Below are 16474 nucleotides of genomic sequence, written 5' to 3' on the forward strand. Positions count from 1 at the left end.
CCATGGTAACAATGCTAAGCAGCCAATCAGAATCAAGGATTTCAGGAAAGTTACCATCAGATGGCAAAGTTACCATAATAGTAACTTTTATGCAATGAGGCCCAGGTGGTACACATCGATGACACATCATCATTCATGTATGATAAAAAAAATCAATGAACTGCATGTTTTTAAAATATTGCATCTGGTAATGCAATTTCAGATGTCAATCATTTTCTTCTCTCTATATTCCTTCTCTCTCTCCTAATTATTACACAACTCCAATGATTCTACTAGCACATGATCCATTAATTCTGGTTTGGAAAGGGGGGGGGGCAACCAAGCAATTTTGATGTTTTTGTACATAAATCTACTCAGCCCCTTGGTTCCAGGGCCCCTGGTACATTTCAAGCAAATTTTCCATAATCAAATTCGGCCCAGTAGCGCACTTGCTAAGCTGGACCTTCCATAAGTCTAATTTTAGGCATGTGGAATAAGGCATCACAAGTCACACATTGGATTACTACTCAAAAACAAATTTCACATAATTTTATCAACTTGAATTTCAAATGAAAATAGAAACTTTGAGGAATTTATCAACTGGTTTTCATTTTATTGTGTAAATAGAAAGCACAAGTATCACACTCAAAGGGAGCATGTGCATTAACAAATTTTATGCTCTAATGATCAAGTCTACCAAATTAGCAAGTGGATTTTAATAAAAAGATGAACTCCAAACAAGCCTAACACTGAAAATTTCATCAAAATCAGATGTAAATAAGAATTCACAAAACAGTTACTCTATATGTTCACAACAGAATCAAACAATTTTTTTTCATTACAAAGAGATAGAAAATTAAAAATTCATATTTCGTATAATCAAATGTAAAACAAATAGTGAGCTGATAACATCATCAGTCACCTCATTTGCATATCGCCTGTGTTGCGCACATGACCATCCTATGAAAAGATGCCCAACAAAAAAAGTTATAACTTTCTTATTTCACATCCCATTTTGATGAAATTTCCACTTCTATACTTGTCTGATTTTTTTTTACCATTTATTCAACTCCATTTGTTGCTGGGGTGAATCTGTCAGTAAAATTCTAACATTTCAGTTTGTTGTTTAAAAGAATGAAATGATCTAGAAGCACAGACACTGTACAACAAACAATGAAAGTGGAATTAAAAAAAAACAAATTCTGTACCCAACTTTTGATATTTGTGCTTGGTAGACTGTTTTTATCACATTTGTTGAATATAAATGTACCTACATCACGAGGAGAACTGTGGCATAATAAAATCACACGACAAATGGCAGCCTAATTCTTTACCAATGTAAAAAGAACACATAGATAAGTTCATAAATAAATACGCATAAAATAAGATTTACTGGAATATATATAACAACTGAGGGAAATAGAACAGTCAACTCTTCCTTAGTAAAATCATAAAAAGAACTTTAATGAGGTGTATAACAATGAACAATGGATGTTATGTGGTTTGAGGCGCTTTAGTGCCAAGGAAAAGCTGACTGTATTACATATAAATAAATTAACTTGGGAAAATTTCTAGCCCTTGGAGATGGGTGTCATAACAAGGTCATTTTGTCTCAAAAGTCAAAAAGTCAAAGGTAAATTAATGACAAATTCCATCGCTTAGTTGTCCTTCTCTTCTTTTCTTTTGTTTTTACCACTGTATGACCACTGCATGATTTATATTTTTGAGCATCAAGTGACAGATTGTGCTTCTTCATGTCATTTTTGTTGTGTTTGATTGATTCCTTATAATGCTCAGGCAAAGGTCTAATTGAACAGATATACTATGTTTAACTATTTTTCATCTCCTTTGAAATCAAAACCATTTTGTAGTTTTTCATGAAATATCATGCATTATGGATTCATTAAAAAATTTACAGGATAATACATGAACCAGGCTTTCAAAAACGCAGTTAGAAAACAAGACATTCATCACAAACATCATTTATCTACATTGAATGCAAATTCTATGCAAAGGGTTTTGTGTTGGTAGTCATATCTACACTGACCATTATAAGCAATATATTGTAACAGTATATTATTAGCATTAGACATTTTTCTGATCTAAAAGGCTCAGTCCACCCCATCAGCGAAGTGGAAAAATAGAGAACACTAATAAGCACCCTGAGCACTGCAAATTTGTCCAAAATAGGAAGCAATATGGGAATTTTCATTCATTTTCAATTTATAAAAAAAAATAAAAATATCTTGGACAGTATGGAAATGAAGGAGCCAGTAATTAATGTTACACATTCAAATTTTCTTTTGTATAGTTTATTGATTGAAATATTGAACATTTCAATTTTCATAGATTTTATGATAACCAGGCTCTTTTCTTCTTCAGAGTAAATTATACTTTACTGGAAGAAAAAATTGAAATATTTCGAAAATATATGGTAAGCATGTAACATCATTGCTTCTCTGATTTGTAACACCCATATTTCAAACATTTTCAATTGAACATTCAGTGCTATGCTACTAGATTTTCCTGTTTATTCAATTGATCTTTCTGTTGGGGTGGATTTGACCGGTAGCGTAGGTAACCTGTACACAATTTCCTAATTCCTGTATATCAGATATCAGATAAATTGGATTACGGTACTCCATAAAAATGTCCCCAAGTGCTAATATTTGTAAAGAGTTGCACAAATGCTGCAAATAAATCAGGCAAGTCTCTTTATACAAGACAGTAGATTTAAAAAGTTAGAGCTAAACATTTTTTCCAATACTTCTCCCAATTGCAGCTGAATTTAAAGTACCGTAAACACTATTAATGATGTTGATGATATCATAACAAGTACCCTCTTTTAATTAATGTGGAGCCACAGTGGAGGAAATTTTTATTGGGGCATCATTACAAAACAACCAGAACATGAAATCCAACATAAAGCTTTATCCTCATTTATTATATGCATTCATTAATTAAACCAGAGATACTTTGTCATGAAAATACATTCTAGTACAGGTAATAAAAAAAAATGTGTGGAGTCCCAGAGGGGTGTTTCACAAAGATTTAAGTATGACTTAACGTCGCACTTAAATAACTGAGTTGTGTACGGTATGAAAGGCATTGGTCAGATCGTGTCATGAGGAGGCACACTAATGCGTATCTATCATTAAGATCGCGCGTCACATATCATGTATGCGTCGGCATCTAAGTGCGACTTAAGTCATGTTTATATCTTTGTGAAACACCCCCCTGATCACAAAAAGTAGAATCTCGCTTGAAATGGGTTTAGTCTGTCTATCAGAAGTCCTGTGAATACAGAGCTACCTGTACAACAGGCTTTGGGCAAATCAGATATGAACATTCTAATAATACTGTTGGGCTTGGCATTTCTCTGTAGAGTAATGTGAAAAAGGATTTCTGCTAAAAAAACAACAACTAATTTTGTATATCTTAATTGGTACATTTCTAAAATACTTGAATGATAATGTTACATTATTCCACAATAGGTATCAACAGAAAATGAATATCTTTGCTAAACGAATCATATAAAAACTATATACAGATTTCTTTGAGACAATGTCCTAGCTTAGTGGCAACTGCAAATTAGTACATATCAGACAACACAATGCAGAAGGGCATGGATATCAAACACCGGAATCAGCCATGTATGCATCTAACTCGGCATCAAGACTGTACTTGGTCTTTGACATGTATGCATCAAGTTGATTGTCAAGCTGTTCTTTGCTCATCTGTGGGTTGGATGCACCACGCCCCCTCTGGGCTCCCCTACCACGCGCCCTCATGCCACGACCTCGTGCCTGTCGACCTCTTCCTGCCAAAGCTCCTCGGCCTCGCTGTCTCATGGCTCCTAAAATAAGCAAAAAGTAGGGTGGAGGTGGGGGGTGAATAGGAAAAAGAACACTGGTGTCAACTAACGGACTCAATGACATATCAAAGGATGAATGTTGGACCATGTAGGGGTGAAGAAGGGGGTGTATTTTATTTCAAGATTAAGTCAATAACATTCAGATACATGTCCGCCTGTTGATGAAATTGTATGAAATGTCAGTGTGACTTCCTTGGATCATCTATTATACTTATACTAAAGTACACACTTGCTTTTTTCCAATTAAAAACCTGACGTAATCGATTTTTAATCATAATTATTTTTATTACAGGTAAGTTAAAAAAACTAAATGACTACCAGCTTGCACAAGCCCCGAATTACCTCTCTGCATTCCTCCTCTCTGCATTCCACCTCTCTGCATCCCTCTGCCAGCTCCACGGTTCATCCCTCTGCCTCGTCCACCGGGTGCTGCCATTGCGCCTCCTCGTCCACGGACCATGTATCTCCCTCTCATTCCCCTCTGTCCTTGCTTGGCCATCATTCCCCGCCCCATGGGTCTTCTCTGCCCCTGACCAACCATACCCCTGCTTGCCATCATACCCCTTCCTCTACCCCTACCCCTGGCCACACCCATGCCTCTATTTGCCACACCCACTTGTGTATTTCTTTGCATCATCCCCCTCCCTACCCCTCTGCCACCCCTAAAAGCCCCTCTCCCTCTCATGCCAGCACCCCTCCCCCGTAGGTTGCCCAGGCGTTGCTGTATGCTCTGTCCCGGTGTTGTGGTGCCCAGTCTGGCTTGCACACTCTGCTTTGGCAACTGCTGCTGCTGTGGGTATACAGAGGCACACAGATATACGTTAACAATTTCAACAAATGCACAGTCATACCTTTTAGGTTAACTCATACTTTTGGTGTAGAGTAATGAAAAGATGATAATATTCCTGTTTGCATAAATTACTGTTTTGTTTCATACAACAAAACATACATCTGATCATGTACCATTAGACATCACATAAACAAGGCATATTCTCATTAAGATCTTGAAATTCCACAAATATATCAATTCTCCAGAGTCCATTATACTTGCTAAATACCAGTAACTGGATACCATTACATTTTGCTCAAAAGATACTTTAAATTACATGCATCAACCACTACACATAAACATTTTCAAATACGTCATCGCTGTTGCACAGCGCATGAAAAAATATATGATCATCAAATAAAAAAATATTTTTAAAATTTGCCACCAGAGATGGATTTAGGCTTAGTCTCAAGACATTTTGCTTGTCTTGGTCAGTCACTCATAAAAAATCTATGGAACATTTCTTCATTGTGTGGTCTTTTGGCAACCAAAGCATGAGCATTGTCTTTTAATGCTAGTAACCATAGTTGCAGTGCTATTCCACCAAACTAAACTGGGAATAAAACAAAAATAAATGGGAAAAAACAACTTCTTAGTAGTTGACACGTTTATCAAGGTCTCAAGTCCATCACTAACCTGTGTTTGCGGAGATGTTGGTATGCCCAATGCTGCCCTGACGGAAGGTCTGTTCTGCATCTGTTGGGCAAGTCGACGGTTAGCCTGGGAAACCTGAGCATCCTGCCTTGCAGCGGCTTTCCTTCCCGTCGGAGATGTCGGTGCTGCTTTGATCATCTTTGTAAACCTGTGGTCCCGTATCGCCGATGCCGATTCGGATGAATGGGGGAGGTGGAAATTGAGTGTAATGGCTACACATCATCACATGCATCACATGTGTGAGAGAGCTCATGTGCATTGGATAATATATCTATACTCCTCATTTCACTTGTGCAAGTCAAGTTAACTGTTATGCTTCATTTGATATCCACCATGCAATTATTAGCCCAATGTGTGATCATATTTTTACTGTTACATTGTACAGTTCTCAGTCTGCTTTGGTTCTTTTCCTTTAAAAACAAAACCAATCAAGATAAGTTAACCCTCATTTTCAAAAATGTAAAAATAAATGCAGCTTTGCAAAATAAATAAGCTTTCTAATTGATGCTCTCTGTAAATTATACTGATATATTTCAGGTCACTAGGATTGAAAGCTAAGAACGGAACAGCCCACTGTGAAAATGCATCAATTGCAAATTGGGAATTCTTTTCTAATTCCTTTTAGCAGTTAATTAAATTGGCACACACAAAGGTGGTAAAGAATCACATCACCAGTCCACTGGTATGTATTCAATTACTACGTCATGTTGTGCCAAACTGATTTCAATTTCATTTCACATGAACTATTGTGGGGAAAGGTGCACTACATCTGATCATTAATTTCACTAGTAATTGATATGAACAGCCTGTAGTCAAGATCATTTCACGGTTTATTTTTCAATTCATGGGATTAGGTCTTTTATTTCATTACTAAAGGAATCGCTAAGAGTACAGAGGTATGCCCCCAAAATGTCTACAAGGTTTATTTGCCATATATTGTACTACTTCACTTCATATTTAATAAATGTGAGTAGGTTTTGAGCACTTTTACAGAAATAAAATACATTGCTGCTTTCACTGGTACATTTTTAATTTCTTAATGTTCTCGTTCCCATAATGAAGTAGGGAGCAGCAGACAGAAATTTTGACCACACATTTTATTTTTTGAATGGGCTCATATTTTCAACTATTTATGAAGTCATTGTGCATCTTAAGTGAGTTTGAATCACATCACACAGTTTCACTGGTATGTATTCAAAATCTCACTATGCCCCCACACTTGATTGATGAAAAAAAAGAGGTTTGCATACATACATGTATGGGTATCTGATTTGAGATTCAACTGATAAAATCTGCACTTGTATCACATCAATGATTTGACTTCTAGACTTGATTTGCTGTGATGTACTAATCTTCTGGCCAGAAACAAGTTGCTCACACAAAATCTTCTCTGAATAAATTCATCAAAATTAATTTGCTCACACACACAAGTGAGAAAGAATCACATCACCAGTTACACTGGTATGTATTCAAATAACACTTTGTGTTGTGTGGAGGGCTTGAGTTCAACTGACATTTGCACAAGTGATTTAACTGCATGCACGTATAATGAAGTCCAGGTGATATGAATCACATCGTACAGTTTATTACACTGACATGTATTCAAATCACTGGTTCAAATTACATAGCCACTTTTCAACATTCTAGCTACATATTCAGCATTCACTTTTGAAGAAAATTATAACATAATTGTTATCTAACTGGGTAAGTTTTGTTACCATTTTATTGCCATGATTCCAAAAATGTCATGGGCGTTATATATTTAGAATGATAGAATGTGATTGACACCTCCATGTTAAATCTTCATGAATTGCTCAATAGCACACTGACAAGGAAATTTTCTTACAAGATATTTTATGATCTTTTTTTAAACAATCCAGGCATTTTTCTGATTTGTTTTGTTTCCTCAGTGTGATCATTGGTAAATGACATTGGCAGGTGCGTAATCATTATGTGGTTAAGAAATTTCTTCCCATATCAGGCCTTCGTGTTTAATTTAAATTCAAATTTTAGAGCTCATTTACTCTTCATTCCATCTACTTTACCTCCATTTAAATTCCTTTGGTATATAACAGGCCTATGGGTGAATTATAGGAACACATTTTGTATCTTTAGGCAATGCATTTCATTTGTTTCTGCTACTTAACCACATCTATCATTCTTTATTTCTGTATACATGTAGCTGTATACAAGAGTGGCATTTTCTGAACAATTGCTTGCTTTCTTCTGCAAGCCTAATTCTCCTCACCGATCATTTAAAGTTAGTTTAGTTGTGCTTTTGAGCACTATTTTTGAGGGTGGCTGCACAGTACTCATTATGGGAGCTCTTTCCAGTTGACAGACTGAATATCCTCCAGATCTTGATCTCTAGTCCTCCTAGAAAGGAAAAAAAGGGGGGGGGGGCAGAAAAATGAAACTTTGTCAATTACTCTCACGACTTTAAAAAGCCATTCGGGCTACACTGGCTACACCTATACCCCCTAATTCCCCTAGCAATTGATGCACTAGTTAACCTCCATAGGGCCAGGATTCTTATGAACTTTGAAGTAGAGTATCCATTCCAATATTGGGTGGGGACTCAAGGCCCTAGAAATCCCCCCAACAAACAAAACAAGAGGAATGCCTCTGGCAGTCTTGCCTGCTTTACGCAATTCGATATATAGCAGCAGTGCTGCCTTTGAAAACAGCTAATGAATATTATCTACAGAAGAAAACACTAATACGATAATAAAATATTATGTCCATTGACCCACAATGACCTAAGACATGTGCAAAACAAACATTCATACTTGATAACCCTTGTGTCGATGTTTAATGCGCTAGATCAATAAACTTTCTAAGTTATGATGGCAATTCAACACATATTCCCAGCACGGCCACAGCTCATCGACCTTTAAATGACCTTTGACCTTGGTCATGTGACCTGAAACTCGCACAGGATGTTTAAGGATACATGGTTGCTCTTATGTCCAAGTTTCATGAACTAGATCCATATACTTTGAGATGAAATGTTTTATGTAAAATACAAAAGAGATAGGGAGTGGATGACATCACGATCTGTCCTATCATTTGCATACCATTAATTATTAACATAATTTCTAGCTTGTTTGAAGCTCATTTTAAGAACAGTTTAAGCACTAGCCAGTGCGTAGACTACAGTTGCTTAATCTTTTGAGCACATTGGGTTTTTCCTCAAGTAAAATTCATTCAAAACTAAGGTTGATAGAAATAAATGAGGTAAATGGCAAGGTTGTTGAATCGAACACCATGAAACGTAAGAGTGGCCTATTTTTAGTACCATCATAGCAGATAGCTACCTAGCTCCCAGGGTGAACTGGGTATTTTGCCCCTTACATGTACATGTAGGCTGGAGCACTACTTTGGTGTATGAATAAGAAAACTAAAAACGATGCTTCATAAATACAATCACACATTCAAATAAAGAATGATGCATTGTCCAAAAGAGAAGTGTACTTCCTGACTTAAAAATTCAAGGACATTGTGAAGTCTTAAAAAATGATCGACACCAGCATCCAATATTGTGCTTTCTTCAAGTCATATGCACCCCCACTAAAAATAAGATTGTTGAGACTTCTGGTTTGTTCACTTCAGATTTTTTTATCACTTTTTTACTGTTGCTTAGATCTACCTTGGTTGGGATTCGAACTCATCTCGATTTATCTGCAGTCAAGACCTTTCCCGCCACAGTGCCCGCTGTGCTAGCGAGAAGCGCTGATACCGGAAGGGGTATATTAACGATCATCAGCCGATAGTTTGACTATTCTTGACTCACAGACCCTTTACTGACTAAATAAACTGATGTCTATGGACAATTACACGCATTTGATCCTGCTCGAAATCTTGATTTCTTTTTCTTCCGCTTGGCGACAGCACGCGATTTGCGTGCTGTCGCCAAGCGGAAGACAAAGAAATCAAGATGGTGACGTAAACACGGCCGTAAGCTCTTCCCATCTTTTCATAAAAAATCTCTTTTTTTTTTAATGAATTCTTCTTTAAAAATGAAAGAAATGTTGGAAATGAAGTTGGACCCCATGTACATGTTTTAGGGCTAGATCTTTTAGAGGGAAAGTAGAATTCTTGGGGGCGAAAGTTTCTGGTTTTGTACCCGTACGTAGGGGAATATAGGTAGGGCTCCCAGGCGTCAGTGGGGAGTGACCATATCTTGCCATATGTACAGTATATGACTTTCTAGACCAGAAGCTTCGGTCTCTGTTTTGTTGGTTGTAATTGTTCAGCTGAACTCCGTTGGCTTCACTCACCAAATACAGAGACCGAAGTTTTAGCGCAATCTATACCTGTAGCTAAGCTTGTAACCGATTTTGCAATCGGCAACCGATTCCATTCGATTTCACAACAATCGGCGATCACCTGCCGATCTTCGATCATGCCCCTTGAAGGAAAAAATCGAATATAAAAATCGGCGTAGATCTAGTTACAGTGCAGTCAGAACATATTTCAAGATTGTTCTATTTAGAGGTTTTTAACAATCGAATAGTTCGAACAATGAGATTCCTGGAATGTCAGAAAAGACTCGCAATAAGTTGACCTACTTATGACCTACCGGTAGCTGCGCTGACTGGTATGGTGGGAGTGGAACTTGAGATGAATGTATTGTATAATACAAACAAGGAACATGTACTTGCACTGGGATTGTCATTTATCCCGCCCATGAGTGCACACAAAGGCCAATAGCAGTGGAGTTTGAGAGCTGTGTGTGACCGCATGGGTGCATGAATATTACATGCATTATGTATGCTATTGCTTATAAATCCCGCCCATGAGTGCACACAAGGGCCAATAGCAATGGAGTTTGAGAGCTGTGTGTGACTGCATGGGTGTATGACTGCATGAATGTGTTGTACGCATTATGTATGCTAGTGCTGATAAATCCCGCCCATGAGTGTATACAATGGACGAATAGCAAGGGAGTTTGAGAGCTGTGTGTGACCGCATGGGTGCATGAATATTACATGCATTATGTATGCTAGTGCGTATGTTGATAAATCCCGCCCGTGAGTGCACACAATGGCCAATAGCAATGGAGTTTGAGAGCTGTGTGTGATTGCATGGGTGTATGACTGCATGAATGTGCTGTACGCATTATGTATGCTAGTGCTGATAAATCCCGCCCATGAGTGTATACAATGGACAAATAGCAAGGGAGTTTGAGAGCTGTGTGTGACCACGTGGGTGCATGAATGTGTTGTACGTATTATGTATGCTAGTGCTTTCGCTGATAAATCCCACCCATGAGTGTATACAAAGGACGAATAGCAAGGGAGTTTGAGAAAAGTGTATGATTGAATGCTGTGTTGTATATATGCTAATAGGTCCATGATGCTAGTGATGCCCTGCTTAAATCCCGCCCATAAGTGCACACAGGACCAAGGGACGAATAATTGCAAGGGAATTTGAGAGCTGTGTGTGTGCATGGATGAGTTGCGTGTTGTACGTATTATGTAAGCCATACTTGCCCTGATATTATCATTAATCCAGCCAGTGAGCTAATTCAAAGAATAGCACTGTCAATCAAACCCACCATGTTCACATGCCAAAAGGTAAAGTAAAGAATTTTGCGCTAGCCCGTTCATGTATGGGCGGTACCAGTTTTTGGCTCTGCCCCAAAACTATCTTGAATTGTGTGCTTGCGCGCATTTGGTAATTCCCTGATATTGTTGAGAGGGTGGGTATACAGAAAGATCGATACTGAGGCGTGACTTAACTTTTCGAGGACTGATTCGGAGAAATGATATACAAGTAAGCTATTTTCACAAAATTGGTGTACTTTGGAATGGTTTTTGGGCGTGGCTGTAATCACATATTATAATGAGCGAACTGAGCTGAGCTCAGCTTAAAAATACTTTAAAAAGACGTGCCGATCGTTCATTGACCCGTGATCTATGAGAATTATTTTCCTTTGCAACTCTGCTCGGAAGATGCGTCATTCGGTTATCTTTCTAATAACAATCAGTCATTTTGTTGTAAAGCAGTAACACCTCAAAACCCTTTTAAAACATGTTCCAAACGCTCGCGCATGTCGGCGACTTCCATTCCTAAACATTCGTCTTTGTGACTTTGTCAAGAAGATGCGCGCGACCGAGAACAAAAGTTTTATGTATTCCTTTATTTTTAAACATCGCCGATTCGATTTTCGATTCGATTTCGATTTTAGAAGCTTAACTGCCGATCCGATTTTCGATCTGATTTTTGATCCGATTTACAACATTACCATTACCTGTAGGGGACTCAATGGCCATATGTTTATGTAGGCCTACTTAAGATCGGATAAAACGGGGAAGTGAATTTGCGCGACAGCCGAGGGAAGTCACTGTTTTTGTTCCTTTTAACTTGCTTTTTCTCTGTTTTTTGGCAATTAACATGATTAATGCCAAGAGGGAATATTAATTTGCATTTTGGTCACATTAATTTTCAAAATTTTTATTCATTAAAGACAAAAATTGAAGAGTCCCGACGGGGGGATTTTGCATTACAAGTCCCCTTATGGTGGCTGCACGATAGCGAGTCGTCTGTGTACGAGAAGACATAAAAAAAAAAGTTAAAAAACTCCTCGAAACAGACGGCTGCCAGCTGTCTAAGTCAACCATACATTGGCTGTATACCCAGTTGTTGTGTGTCCGGACAGGTTGTGTGTACGGACGATCAATTTTAGAAAGTCATTTGGAAAAATTTACAAGTGAAGTTTCATCAATTTTTAGTACAAAATGTTAGGAAATATTGTAGAGAACAAAATAGAAGATGATTACATTTTTTGAATTCATATTTTTAGTGTAATCCAAAGACAAAAAAGAGGCTTCAAAATTATAAAGTGTCCGGACACCCGACTCGACCCGACCCCCCCATCCTACATACGGCCCGGGCCTCCAACTTAAGCTAGCTCTTCAGTCTACTGAGTACCGTAAGGGCACTAGTATTCAACCCGTTTGGAGAGTTTCCTCAAATATATAGAAATATAGAATTTACCTGAATTTCAGACCCGTCTTATTTCGAAGAGCAAATGCTGATTATTCTTTTTCCATTATTTTTTTCTTCAACCAGTCGACTGTGTGCGCGGGCGATCGAATTATACGGCGATGGTTTTTGGCACTAGTATTCAATCCGTCTGCACTAGTGTTCAACCTAGCTATGAAAGATGGCCCTGTCTCTCAATCTGCCCTTGTCCCATCCGACTATGGACTAGACCATTTGAGATGAGACCAAACGGAATTAATCAAAGCCAGAGACTTACATAGATCTAGATCTAATTTAGCAATCTAAACCCTTTTGAGATTTGCCGTCTATCCTCACTAGGTTGAATACTAGTGCATTTCACTGCAAAAGGCCATCGCCGCATAATTCGATCCTACGCGCATACAGTTGACAGATTGAAAAAGAAAATACCAACAACAGATTACCCTGAAAACAACAAAGGTATGAAATTAAGATAAATTCCCAATTTCTAAATATTTTCGGTAATATGTCAAAATCTTTGAATTCTACCGGGTTGAATACTAGTGCCCATATGGTACTAGGGCAGGCCCTATGTATTATTGGTGAGTGGAGCCAACGTAGTTCAGCGGAACAACCAAATTACAGAGACTGCACTGAAGCTTTTGGTCTATAGAAATAGGAACCTCGGTCTCTGTATAGGGCCTAGGCCTAGTGACAGTAGCCTAGTGTATTTTTTAGTGGAGCCAACGGAGGTCAGCCATGTCACTTGTCAGCGGAACAACCAACTGCGACCGAAGCTTTTGGTCTAACAAAATATAAGATAATGCCATTCGGTTTTGATTCTTCTATTAACTAATTAAATTAAATATAAATGTGTTACATCCCAGTGAGGTTAGAAAGTTAATGTGTCGGTACATACCGTAATTTACGGGCAAAAAATCTTCAAAATTGGCTTGATGGTTAGAACTTTGACTGCGTGTCGTCGTCAGCGTATGTGTGTAGGGGGAGAACCTTACAAATCGGCCACGAATTTTGCGGCTGCATATCAATTATCACTGATCGGTGCAGTGCTGCTCTAGCCCCCCGGGGGGGGGGCCACTTACATTGACGAGTGGATACCATGCGCGACCAAAAAAACACGTAAAAAGGATGTCCTTTTCACGATAGGGCACGTTACGTACGTAACGTGATAAGGGTGTCAAAAACACAAAAATAATGAAAATAGGGTATCTATTTCGCTAGGAAAATTACGTGTTTAGGGTCGAATTTGCGGGGATGATAAAACAAAATTAGAATGTTTTATAAAGGATGTCCTTAGCTTTGGCCCCCAACACTACGTGTTTAGAGTCCTATTTGCGCGAGGTGTAGAAGATGGGGTCGTACTCCGGGGTCGTACTTGACCAAATAAGGTGAAGCCGACGACCGAAGGACCCGTAACAATAAAACATTCCTGTACTTGTTTAGGGGTTCATTTCAGGGAATATTTGCCAAGAGTATCGTTTTGTTTCCAATACTTGTTAAGGGTAGGGTTTCACACGCCAATACTTGTTAAGGGGTGCATTTTCAGAATATGGAAATTACGTATTTAGGGTGCTTTTCGAGACCCCATGGTCGCGCATGGTATCCACTCGTGAATGGAAGTGGCCCCCCCGGGTCTAGCTCTCTATACTCAACCAAAAATAAGCCCCCCCGGCCCCCCCCCCCTGAAATCAAAGTGCTGTAACTTTTGAATGAAACAATTTAAATATATATTTTACATGTGATTTTTTACACCGTCGTTGGGTAACTCCAGTGAAAAAATGAGATTGATCGGTTTGGTCATTCATGATTAAAGCCAGCGAGGCCAGGTCCCTGGGGGCCACTTCCATTCACGAGTGTATACCATGCGCGACCATGGCAAGGGGTCTCATGTGGTGGTGACCGCGGCAGAAATCCGCCACCTCGGGCATGCAAGGCAGGCTGTGCTCTATACTGCATGCCCGCGGCCTGGCGGATTTCACCCGGAGATGATTTATTTGAGAAAAAAAAAAGAAAAGAAAACGTGAAAAGAGAAAAGAAAGAAAGAAAGGGAAAGAAAAGGAAGAAGGAAAGGGGAAAGATGAAAGGGAACGGGACTAATTGAAAAGAAACGGCAAACCGGGGAAAACGCCGGGAAAACCCCTAAGGAAAGCTGGAAAAGGAAGGAAAAGATATGACTTTTGTGAGCTAGAGAAAAAACAAATCATCCCGAATACTATATAGGCATGCATAGCATGATATTGGGAAATAAATCAAAATTTGACAAAATGGGAAACAAAAGCGCAAAATGACGGTGGAATGAGCCAAATTGAAAGTGAAAATGAAGAAAAGGGACACCCCCGCGGGGGAGGGGGGGAGTCAAAATATACTTGCGGTGCCCGACCAAGCCCAAACACCCCCTAAACGAGTTTTTCTCTGTGTACTCCCCTATACAAGTTTTTCGCGGGCTTTTATTTTAAACATTTTGGCCCCTAAACAAATTGTCGCCAAAATAATTATGTGACACCGGGGAAAAAATACCCTATAAAGTCGTCATTTGGCTATAGTCTTAAAAAAACTTTGGAGAACTACAACCTAAATACGTTTGACTACGCGATTCGACCATTGACCAGTCTTAACACCGACCGGGCTGCCGAGGATTAAAGAACAAGAAGGCTGGATATGGCATAATATCATTATGTGTGAAATCTGTGGACCTATATTCCATGGTCATGAAAAGATGATTTGTTTTCTCGCTCGCTCGTGATGCTCAACATTTACCTGAGCAAAATGCCGAAAATTTCATCAAAATCAAATAACAAATAATAAAGTTATTGAAGTTTAAGGTTTAGGTGCACATGGGCTGACAATGTCACATCCCCACTTTCCGTTTTCTTAAAATCATAATTTTTTCATGATTTCATATATACTTGTGTATGTCTCCCTTATATAATGAAATTACAAGTTGCAGCAATAAATATCCGAATGCACTAAATCAGTTGTCAATCGAATATAGTTCTTGGAGCGGAGTAAATTTAAATAAACCTAATTTAATGTAATAGAATACAAAGAACAAGAGTGACATCATCAATATTCATGACGATTATTTTCACAAAATATTGCTAAACTTCAAAACTCAATAACTTTATTTGTTATCCGATTTTGATAAAAAAATTTGGCATTTGCTCAGTGAATTCTACTGTATTTATTAAGCTACAAATTCTTCCAGCCCGGACCATCCCTTTAAGCAGCTTTTTTGTGACATGTGCTGCGGGCCCTCTCTTAAGTTCTATTCATCACGCTACGGCCGCATAATAATAATTATTGCCCTAATGCTCACGCCCCACGTACAATAAAAAATCTAATTGAAAGTGTATACAGACCATGCAAGAAACATACAGACCACATATCAAGTCCTTTGACCAAGTTTGATCAATGAACATCATTCTTACATCATCGTATAAAGCTTAGAGAAAACTGCACAATGACTCATGGGAACTATAAGCTGTAAGTTACCATCAAGCGAAATTGGATCGAGTGGAAAATCGTTTGTGGTGACATAAAGTAGGATTTTACATTGAGTTTCATCCTATTTTTGATATGAAAGGGATGTTTTTGACCCCAAAACGCGAATGTAATTAACATCTTTGCAAAAATTTGAATTATTTAATGGAAATAATATGATATCATCAGCATTATATCATTGGAACTAGGGATAAAAGTGGGAACTTTTTTCAGGAATGACAAAATTGTTAACAAAACATGAAATTTCCAATGGTATTTCCATAGAGTGGTAGACACCAGTGGCGTAGACACTAGACCTGGGGGGATGATCCCTAGCTGGGTCATACTTTATATATATATATATATATATATATATATATATATATATATATAATACATAAATATATATATAATCATAAAAGGTATAGTAAATGCCGTAGAAATAAAATCAAGATTTTAAAAGGAGCATAGCTCATATATATATAATTAATATATAAATATAAAGAATGAAGGAGATAACGTACTCGATAAAAACAAAATATCATGGGCCAAAGCAGACGAGTTAAAGATAACAAAATAACACGATCTGCCTCATGGATTATGAGGGTCGAGTTAGGCTTGTTCTGTGATCTTAGACCATAAATTAATCTTATCCATGGATTGATTCA

The 16474-nt window shown here is 38.1% G+C and overlaps 1 protein-coding gene across 2 annotated transcripts; it reads right to left on the reverse strand.

Moving 5' to 3' along the window:
- Positions 1-1253: 1253 nt before the first annotated feature.
- LOC121411371 (chromatin target of PRMT1 protein-like) lies at positions 1254-13334 on the reverse strand. Of its 2 annotated transcripts, none has more exons than XM_041604053.1 (5): positions 13225-13334; positions 7585-7712; positions 5319-5484; positions 4196-4640; positions 1254-3835 (listed from the first exon to the last, which is right to left on the reverse strand). In XM_041604053.1, exons 2-5 carry the CDS (start codon positions 7650-7652, stop codon positions 3612-3614), a joined length of 903 nt encoding a protein of 300 aa, XP_041459987.1. In that variant the 5' UTR covers positions 7653-7712; positions 13225-13334; the 3' UTR covers positions 1254-3611. The 2 variants fall into 2 exon arrangements, with proteins under 2 accessions (XP_041459987.1, XP_041459986.1); XM_041604052.1 differs by having other exon boundaries at positions 4196-4643.
- Between the last annotated feature and the right edge of the window lie 3140 nt (positions 13335-16474).

The sequence above is a fragment of the Lytechinus variegatus genome, chromosome 3 (genome assembly GCF_018143015.1).
Source record: "Lytechinus variegatus isolate NC3 chromosome 3, Lvar_3.0, whole genome shotgun sequence".
In the NCBI taxonomy this organism is placed as follows: Eukaryota; Metazoa; Echinodermata; class Echinoidea; order Temnopleuroida; family Toxopneustidae; genus Lytechinus; species Lytechinus variegatus.